At 57.8% G+C, this 10,506-nt stretch overlaps 1 protein-coding gene across 1 annotated transcript; it reads right to left on the reverse strand.

Annotated features, from left to right (window-relative positions):
- Window positions 1-277: 277 nt before the first annotated feature.
- On the reverse strand, window positions 278-9,754 carry LOC144272921 (thyrotropin-releasing hormone receptor-like). Its single transcript, XM_077831315.1, has 3 exons — window positions 9,378-9,754; window positions 6,817-7,240; window positions 278-709 (listed from the first exon to the last, which is right to left on the reverse strand). Exons 1-3 carry the CDS (start codon window positions 9,752-9,754, stop codon window positions 278-280), a joined length of 1,233 nt encoding a protein of 410 aa, XP_077687441.1.
- Between the last annotated feature and the right edge of the window lie 752 nt (window positions 9,755-10,506).

Below are 10,506 nucleotides of genomic sequence, written 5' to 3' on the forward strand. Positions count from 1 at the left end.
ATCTGTGATCCCTGCCTGGGACTGGCTGCCTCCCCACCAGGCTGCAGTGGTGGGAACCAAGCCACATCAGAGCATCTACGCACAAAGTGGGGGCTGGTTTGATTCCCCTGGATCACCTTTGTGCTCCCTGAACTTTCCCTCACCCACGTGTGCTCTGTGAGGGCCAGCGCTGGACACTGATGCAGAACGGATCTGGATTTTGAGCCCAGCCTCCCCTGTGTATGGGGCACGTCTATATACGGAGACAGGGGAACCATGGAGCCGGGTGGGAGGGGATCTACACCACACTGAAGTAGAGCTCGTCCCCGTTCTCTCCCTTGCTCCGTGGCGGTGGCTGCTGCCGCTTGGGGAGAGCCATGTTGCTCACCGGTGGAGGCTGCTTGTCTTCCTTGTGGTCCTGGAGCTGGGGGGTGGGCGGCAGGGGCTCCCTCGCCAGGCTGTAGCTGGCCGTCGCCATGTACAGGCTGGGGGGCGGCGGCTCCCCCCCGCACTTGCACAGCTGCTTGAAGGCGGCCCGGAACTTCTGGGACATGAGGTTGTAGACGACGGGGTTGATGGCGCTGTTGGCGTAGATGCAGAGCCGGCAGAAGAGGACGAACCACGGGTTCAGGAAGGGGTTGTCCATGAAGGAGTTCACCAGCACCAGCGTCCGGTAGGGCATCCAGAGCAGGGCGAAAAGGATCACCACCACCGCCAGCATCTTGGTGACCTGCAAAAGGCACACGGGGGGAGTCACTGGTGCCCTAGATGTGTCACCATGGGGACATTTCACCTCCCTTGGAGACCAATTCCCAGACCCCAGTCTCATCACAAAGCCCGTGGGCCGGCAGCCGCAGCTCAGTTGACTCGCCATAGCTGAAGCGCTCTCTGGGCAGGTCCCCGTAGTCACAGTCACCAGGGTCAGGCCTGGAGCCACGTCACACCCTCCCCAACCCAGCCCATGGCTGTTGGACCTGCAGGACCTGCTGGCTCAAAGCTGTGAGGGCAGGGAAGGACAGGGGTGGGATTCAGCATCCTCCCACGGCTTTGTGTTGTCTGGGGAGCTGCCAGAGCAGGGCCGCGGGCTTTGCACTGACTGCTCGGCACCCAGCTTACTGTCTGCAGCCGGCGCTCCTGCTTTCACAGAGCCAGGAGGTGGGAACCCAGCCGGGCATCCCCAGGCATGCAGGCATCTCTGAATGTCCCCGTGCCAAGGCGTGGGGGACCTGCCTGAATCCGGCAGGCTGAGCAAGCTGCCTCCTCCGGTCTCCCACAGGTGCACAGCAGGGAGGAATTAAACCAGCACTGGTGACTGACAGCCCCCTCTGAGCATTCCCAGGAGCTCTCTGGAGGCAGCTGAGAGAGAGCCCCCCAGCCAGTGACCAGAGGGCTGGGCTGTACTCAGGCCTTCGGGGGCGGGAGGCGCCTCACCTAGAGTGGGGAAGGAGACCGGCCAGGGAGGCCTGCCAGCTGCCCCAGCACCATCCCTAGGGACACAGCAGCACTGTCTCCAGGATAGGCAGCTCCGGCACCGGACCGGACAGGAGCGCTGGGGCGGTGGGTGGATTGGCTGAAGCGTCTCTTGACGCTATGAGCTACTGAAATCAGCCCGATGCAGGGAGGGCCAAGTGAAGGCTGGTTTTCTATGACTCACTCCCAGAGAGCCACAGGTTCCACGCCCAGCACAGCTCTGCCAGCGTTGGGGCAGGGGAGGGCAAACTACAGCCCGCGGGATTGCCAGCCCCATGGCGCAGCGGGGCTAAGGCAGGCTCCCTGCCTGCCCTGGCCCCCGCTCCACTCGCTGAAGCGGCCGGCACCACATCCCTGCGGCCCCTGGGGAGAGCAGAGGGCTCCCCCCCCCCACAGCTCCCATTGGCCGGGAATGGGGAACCTTGGCCAATGGGAGCTTTGGGGATGGTACCCGCAGGCGAGGGCAGCGTGTGGTGGAGCCGCCTGCCCCACCCCACCCCCAGGAGCCATGACCGGACATGGTGGCCACTTTCGGAAGCGGTGAGGAGTCAGGGCAGGCAGGGAGCCTGCCTTAGCCCCGCTGCGTGCTGCTGCCACCCTGGAGACACTCGAGGTAAGCGGCGCCGGGCCGGAGCCCACACCCCAAAGCCTCCTGCACCCTGTGCCCCAATCCCCTGCCCTGAGCCCCCTCCAGCACCCCGCACCCCAATCCCCTGCCCTGAGCCCCTTCCTGCACCCCGCACCCCAATCCCCTGCCCTGAGCCCCTTCCTGCACACCGCACCCCAATCCCTTGCCCTGAGCCCCCTCCAGCACCCCGCACCCCAATTCCCTGCCCTGAGCCCCTTCCTGCACACCGCACCGCTTCCCACCCCCACACTCCCTCCCACACCCCAACCCCCTGCCCCAGCCCTACATTCATGGCCCTGCATACAATTTCCCCACCCAGATGTGGTCCTCGGGCCAAATAGTTTGCCCATCCCTGCATTAGGGGCTGGCTGGAGCACAGCTGTGGTCTGGGGTCAGTGATCCCCTGAAAATCCATCTTTCCCTGAGCATAGGCTGGGCAAAACCCAGCTGGGAGCCTGGCAGCTGCCCACTGCAGGCAGGACCAGGCCAAACCAGAGAGAGCCGGTAGCACAGGGGAGACAACGCCGATCTCAGGGCCCCTTCTTCTCACAGCCCCTTGTTTCCTCAGCTTCTCTTCTCCGCTTTGAGCACCTGGGAAACGGAGTGTTTGGGGAGGTGAAGGATTAATAGCCAGGGTTGGTGTGTGCGCAGGTTCTGGTCCAGGGTCCCCACCCTCACCCTCACTTTGCCAGAACGAGACACATTCCTGAACTGCAGCGCTCTTTATTATCCCAGTCCCCAAAACCCACCCTACCCTACCTTCCCACCACCCCTAAACTCCTGCCTGTGCCCCTCGATCCCACCCTGCAGCCCCCTGCTAGCCCAGCCCTGGGCTCCTCCGTCTCTCCCACACTCGCTTTTGCTAGTGCACCTGTGTCCTGATTTGTAAAAATCTTCCAACCGTCCGCTTCCCTAGAATGAGTCTATGAGGTGCTGGTTTATTTCAGCCCTTTTTCACAACATCCCCCAGGGTCCTAATGTTATTCATGGGCTCCAGAAAGACAATCCCATCTCTGAGAGGATGATTAAATCCCTGCGGCACACCGGCCTGGATTCGCTCACTATTCATTGTGTTGGGCCTGAATAATTTCCTGTCAGCCGCAGTTAGGTTATCAGAGATGCATATCCCCTATTAGCAGATTTGATGGCTTGTTTTATATTGAGTGGAGTCACAGGGGAGGGAGAGAGAGCAGAGCAGAGCCCGCATGTGGGGTTCAAAACAGAACTGGGTAAGTCCATGGAGAATAGATCCATCAATGGCTATTAGCCAGGCTGGGCAGGGACGCAATGCCACAGTCTGCATCTCCCCAGCCCCTGACTGTCAGAAGCTGGGATTGGACGACAGAGGATGGATCACATGATGGTTGCCCTGTTCTAGTCATTCCCTCTGAAGCACCTGGCATTGGCTACTGTCGGAAGACAGGACACTGGGCTAGATGGACCATTGCTCGGACCCAGTATGGCTATTCTTATGTGGAACATCTGTGTCTTCTACTAAGGTGGTGACAGCCCCTCCCCACAGTACCATCTCAGTAGGAAGGACTCTCCTGTATTCCTGGCTCTGGCTCATTAACATTGCCCAGTGGCCACAGGGTTGCCCAGATTGCCCACATCGCCACAGGGTTGGCATGTGAGAACATCTGAGGTGATTCCCCCCCACCGGGCATCCTGCCATGGCAGGGCATGTGCTGTGGGACCGCAGCTGGCAGGGGAAGACCACACTGAGAACAGACCCAGCAGGGCTGGCTTTGGGTAGCCCATAGGGAAGGAGCCCTCTGGGGTCCGCCGAGGCCTTGCAAACTCCAGCATTCCCCAGCACTTTCCGATTGCTGGTCAGTGAAGGTGAGGACCCGAGACCCGATCCCACTGTCCTGAACACCCAGGACTGCTTAGTGACTTCCAGGCAGGTTCAGGACTCAAGCATGGAATCGCTGGCTGATTTTAAAGCGGGGCTACCACCAAGGGCAGCTGACTCTACTCCCCCCGCCTTCTGAATTGAAACCTGCCAGTCGGTCACAGCTGCACAGGGAGAGAGTTGAGTCCAGTCTCCCTTGTCTGGTGGTGGCCGCTCACTAGCTATGAGGTGACTCCAGCATCTCTGGCTGGTGGTGATGACCACGAAGCAGGGTGCTCTGTCACTGGGCTGGGCTTGCAGCATTGCCAGTTAGAAAAACACCCGCTCCTTTGCTTTGCCAATAGCATTCAACTGATCTGGTCATCGCTGAGGAAGAATAACTGTCAAGGCTCAGCCAACAGGGACCCTTTGCGTCTCTGTAGCAATGCAGGCAACGACAGAAGCAGCAGGCTCAGTGCAAAACATGGGGATTTGGCAAATGAACGACAGAGCCAGAGAGTTGCTTCTAAAGCCACTCGTGGGGCTTTCGTTCCCCCCAAGGCACCTGGGAGCCTGTAACTTGATTTTTAAGCACATGAGGTGCGTAGCTCCTGGGCAGCAGATAATTGCATGTGCAAATGCCATCGCCTCTTGTGCCTGGAGTCACTGGATCTCTCCTTGAAACTGTGTCAGCAAAGCAGGCATGCAAATGTGCAACTGATTTCTTGGGCAATTGCACGTTTAAAAATCAACCCCTGAATATGCAGCTCTGGGCACTGGAAAATGGACCCTAGCAGGCAAGGAAAATCCATTAACTGCCTCCCGAGATCACTCCAGGAAGTGGGAAAGGCAATAGCCATGGATGTGTCTCTGAAGGGTGCTAGCACCCAGGAGGGAGACCCAATTAGGGACTGACCCAAGAAGCTAGACTGACTCTGAGGTGTGACTGGAGGATAGAAACATTTAGGAAGCTTTGTGACAGTGAAATCTCCTAGGGAACCATCTCCCAAGAGGAGGGATGGGAGCCTATGGCTTGGAACATTTAAAACGGGAGCAGCCAGAGACCTCCCTGATAGACGTGCTCTGGCCACAGGGCAGTGCTTGAGGAGTAAATGACCTAATGGGTCCTGTCTCCACCACTCTTCTTCACGGACCGTAGGGTATGCTTCCCGCCCCTGGTCCAGCTCCCTGCACGCTGCCTGGGTGCCACACTCAGTGTTTCGCTGGCCGCTGCCTAGTCCTGCCCACCTGGGGTACAAATTGGGTAGCTGGGCATTATTAGCAGGAGCAGAAACTCGAGCTGCCCCTTGCATGCTGAGACTGTCCCCTGTTCATTGCATACGTCCACACACACGCACACACGCACCCCCCTCCCTCCTAAGTTTCCATGCAGAAAAGAAGCGTTTGTTCGGTTGCCTCGCTGGGCCCTTTGGCTCGGCTGCAATGGGCTGCCCGGGAACGGGGCCATGGTGGCCCTGGAGGCGGAAGTCTCCGAACCCAGATTGACTGAGGAGCTGTCCAAAGTCAGATTGACAGCCCCCTTCATGCCACAGCAGCAACACCAGTCCCAGAGCTAAGTTTCTTGCCAGCCTGCTGGCCCTGAGCAGAAAGAAGTTCAGTGGGTGGTGGCCAGACGGGGGGTGGGTGGGTGTGTTTGTGTGTGTCAGGGCACCAGTGTAAATCAAGTCATGTCCTTAACTTCACCATGGGCTTGACCCTGCGTGCCTATGCCAAGGGAGGCTGCGGGTGATGGGCAGTGTCCTAAACCAGGTGTCCTGTGGTCACTAAACCACTAGGGCAGAGATCCGCAAACTGTGGAGTGAGCCCCCCTACGGGGGGGCATGGGGGAACATTCAGGGGGGGCGCGATCAGGCCCAGGCCAGCCCCCATAGGTGAGGGGGGAGGGAGTGCCACCCAGCTCTGCTCCTGGCCCCATCCCCAGCTGCTGGCTGGGGCGCTGCTCCCAGCCCCACCCCCAGCTCTGGCCCCAGCCTTGACCTCCTTACCTCTGTCTGCATCTCCCCACCCAGAGCCATGGCCCCACTCCCGGCCCAGTTCCAGGGGCGGGGACAGAGGTTAAGGGGAGCGTGAGGTAAAAAGTTTGGGGACCACTGCACTAGGACCCAGATGTTCCCCAGAGAAGGGGATGCCACGTTTCCACTGCAGCCTCCTTTATCCCAGCACTTGCCATCTTCCCCTTTGGTCTCCCGACAGTCTGACACACGGCCACCTGCCTGTAATGTCCCCCTGGCCAAGCCTGTCTGCCTCCAGGTCCCTGGGCATGGGGGGTGGAGAAGGCTGACCCATGGTGGCATTAGGAGGATGCTGTCAGACAAAGGACAATGGCTGGGAGTTTGCCCCATTACCTGCCCCCACCTCATGTCCAGCCCCTCAGAGCCCATCACTGTCGTTAGTGTAAAGCGCGATGTGCCCCCTCCCTCATCCCCAAGGCTCAGCATGTGGTGTGGGGCATGCACATTGCCAGGGGAGTTGGAAATCCCCGGACCCCTCAGGGCCCAGCAAAAGGCCAATGCCTGAGGCTTAAGTCGGGCAGAGTCTGGCACCGGACTAGGAGGCCTTGTGCTGGGCTCCTCCAGAGGGCTGCTCTTCCCCTTGAGAGTCCAGCCAGACCGGTTCCCCTCCTGTGGCTGGCTGTGCTCAGCTAGACCCCCAGGGGTGGCCGGGCATGTCCGTCAGTATAGAGGGCGCCTCCTAGCCCAGCCTGGCCGTACCGGGCAGTGTCTTCCTCCTTTCAATAAAGACGCTCAGGTCACCTTTCCCGGGGGCCGCCACCCCACGGTTTGCATGCACACCGTCCGGTTTTCCCCGGGCAGCATTTACCACGCATGGGTCAGGACCCTGCTGTGAACCTGGCTAGGCTCACCACCCGGGGAGCTCTCCATACCTGCTTCCGGGAGGACAGAGCCCCTCTGGTCCTGGAGCGGCTGCTGGGCTTGCTCTCCCGTGTGTCCACTCCGTTCTTCTCCCTCCCGCTCCTCTCCTTCCAGGGTTTGGCGGTGGAGTCGGCTTGGTGGGGGATGGGGCTGGCGAAGAGGATTCTCCCGATCAGCCAGTAGAGCATGGTGGCCACAACCAAGGGGGTGACAAAGAAGAGGGCAAAGTCGAGCAGGTAGATGGGCAGGTAGAGGTTGCGGGAGACCTTGTAGCCACACTCCAGGTGCTGGCTCTTGTTGACATTGATGTCGACCAGGAAGAACCAGAGCATGCAGTAGATGGAGGTGCAGATCCAAACGAAGGCAATGATGCGCTTGGCCCGGGATACTGTGCACATGGTGTGGGCGCGCATTGGGTGGCAAATGGCGATGTACCTGGGGACAGGAAGGATAGAGCCATGACACTGGCCAGGAGGAAAGAGCTAGGCAGGCAGGGTGGGGCAGAGGTGACTCGTGGCAGGCAGCAAGGGGACACAGAGGCCTCCTACAGCAGACTCACCTGGAACCACCTGCATGTTCATACTCGTGCTGCAATTACACCTTTCACCCCCCAGGGGCTGCTGTGGGCACCAGAAGAGAGGGCAGCTGGAGGAGCACCCAGCCATGGAGAGGGAGGGGGCACTTTGGCCTCCCCGCACAAAGGGTCCAGTGCCCTTGTTTTGAATATAAGCTCTTGGGGGGAAGGACTTGTCTCTTACTATGTATTTTTGTTAGAGCACCCAGCACCATGGCGCCCTGATCTAGGGCCGAGCCTCTAGGTGCTACTGCTGTACAAATGTCCCATGTCCCTTTTCGCTCCTGGAGCCATTTAAAGGTGTGCTAAATGAAGGGGGGGGGCGGTAGCTCCCTTTTATGGACACCCAGCCAGCCAGTTAGCTGTAAAGTCCCTCTTGGTGGCTGTTCTCTGCTTGCTTTACCTGTAAAGGGTTAACAAAGTCCCCCAGGTAAAGGAAAGGGTGTGGGCACCTGACCAAAAGAGCCAATGGGAAGGCTAGAACTTTTTAAAAATGGGGAAGAAAGCTTTCCCTGTGTGTCTGGGTTGTTTTCTCTGAGCTGAAGAGATGGGGGCAGCAGGAATGCTGTGTAACCAGGTATGAAAAATTATCTTCCATGCCTAGAAGGAGTTGTTGGGACAGGGAATGTTTAGATAGACGTGATCAGGTTCATTTCTTTGTTTTGTCTTGTGGAGTCCCCTGTGCTAAGCTCAGGTATTTTTGTTTTTCTTTTGTAACGTTAAGCTGGACCCCAGGGAGCCATTCCTGATGTTTAAGCCCTTTTCAGTTGCTCTATAAAAATCTAGCAATAGCCTGAATTTCCAGATGTTTCCTTTCTTCTTTTTTTTTTAATAAAATTTACCTTTTTTAAAAACCTGATTGGTTTTGTGTCTTAAAAGTTCTGTGCATATGTTTTTCCATTAGCTGGTGGTAACAGCTGGGTTTCCCTCTTGTTTGTTTTCTTTCTCGGCTTCCCTGAGGGAGAGGTGGAAAAGCCGAGGGGCCTCAGGGAAACCTTCCCAAGTGAGTTCTTCCAGAATTTGCAAGAGGCAGTTTTTTCACTTGGGTGGTGGCAGCGTTTACTAAGCCAAGGTCAGAGAGAAGCTGTAACCTTGGGAGTTTACTACTAGCCTGGAGTGGCCAGTATTAAATTTTAGAATCCTTGCGGGCCCCCACCTTCTGCACTGAAAGGGCCAGAGTGGGGAATCAGCCCTGACAAAAGGCTTACAGCTGGACTTTCCCGCCCCCCGTCGGCCCAATGGAAAGAGCTCCCTGAAATGCTCCCGGGGCACTATTTGAATCACATTCAGCAACAAAATAACAAAGGCAATAAGCAAAGCACAGGGCTGCTGGGAGGCGGTTTTCTTGGCACTTACTAAAACACGATCTGTATGCTGATCTTTCCTAACCAGGACCTGGCAGTCATGTGAGGAGAGCAAGGCTGATTTTGAGTGGGGCTAACTCCAGCCCCGTGGGGGGGGAAGGGCGGGGCGGGTCTGGCCTTTTGTGTGCTATCTCCTGCTTGTGCATGCCCCTGAACAGCTCTCACACCAGCCTGCCCGCTCTGGCACTGTGCTCCGGGCAGTCGGATTTGCGTGCCCGAAACCCATGTGTCCCAATGGGCAGGTGGAGTGGGCAAAGAAAGAGCCTAGCCATTGGAACGGGGCGCCTTTCAATGCCCAGTGACTGATCCCCCTTTGACCCAGGCTGGGAACGCCTAAGAGTTGCTACCGTTCACTGGTGGGTGAGCAGCCTCTGAGAGGCTGTGGTGAGCTGGGTCTAGTTAACGTTCGTGCTGATTAGATCCCTTCCAGGGTGTCTCATCAGAGAGGCCAAGAACTGAATAGGCACCAGAGACAGAACTACTGTCCCGTCCCTAGAGGGGGTCTGTCCACATGAGGATGAGGGGCAGGGAGTGGCTTGGGGAAGCTTGCCCTGCCCTGTGGGCAGAGGGCTCTGGTCCCCAGGGCTGCCAGTCCAGCACCAAGAGCAAAGGGGCAGGCCGCATCCTCTCCCACCTCTCCACGGTGAAGGCCGTGATGGAGCAGGAGGAGACGTTGATGCCCAGATACTGGAAGTAGGTTATCCCAAGGCAGCCGGTGTGCCCATAGATCCATGTCCCCGCCAGGCTGTCGGAGATGTTGGGCAAGCCAGCAGCCACCAGGACCATCAGGTCAGCCACTGCCAGGCTAACCAGGTAGCAGTTGGTGGGCGTCTTCATCTCCCGGGTGGTGAGGACCACCAGCACCACCATGACATTGCCCACGATCCCCACCCCACAGATCACCAGCACCAGGAAGACAGAGATGGCTTTGTATTCGATCATGTCAAAGACGGCGTCACTGCTGGCCAGAGAGATGTTTGTGGGGCTGTCGAACTTGCTGCTGTTCTCCATGGCTGTGGGCAGGTAGGCTGAGGGCACCACTGCCTTCCTACGTGCTTCCAGATGGCGCAGCTCTATAGAGAACTGGAAGGGGCAGGTCCGTGTCCCCAGACACCAAGATGTGGCCTTTGGCCTTCTGCCCCAGTCAGACGCTCTGAAGCTTCATCAGACCAAACCGGCTCAGCTTCGTTTGCTGCAAGAAAAGCACAAAGTGAATTATTATGTGCCTCACCCCCGGCAAACCACCTCTCCAATTCCTCCACTCCTCCAAGGGCTGAGCCCGGCACACCTCAAAGGGTGATTGATTTCTCATTGGCTCTGTGGGCATTGACCCAGCCGCTGAGGAGGGCAACACACCGTCTATTGCCTGTCGTTCTTTATCCAGCATAACCCTGTCCGCGAAGCGTGATGAGATCTGAAGCAGCAGGACTGGAAGGGTGTGGGCATCCCAGGGAAAACTTGGTGGGGAGGGCTCTAGATCTGTATCCAGTGTTTTGAATCATAGTTGGAAGGGGACTGAAGGGGGCTGGGGGGAGATATTTATACATTTAGTTTGGTATTATTTTTATATCCAGTGCTTGTTAGAGGGTTATCCTGTTCCCCGTGGCTGGTAGGTGGGTGGTAGAAACATGGGTGGTAGGGCATCTGGTCCATTGCAAAGTACTCCTCAACAGCTCAGCTCCCCTTTTCCTTCAACTCTCTTAAATCACCCCCTTCTTCCACTTCAGCTGTGGCTTTTAATTTGATTCCATCATAAGGCGATG

This window comes from Eretmochelys imbricata, chromosome 12, assembly GCF_965152235.1.
Source record: "Eretmochelys imbricata isolate rEreImb1 chromosome 12, rEreImb1.hap1, whole genome shotgun sequence".
NCBI lineage: Eukaryota > Metazoa > Chordata > Testudines > Cheloniidae > Eretmochelys > Eretmochelys imbricata.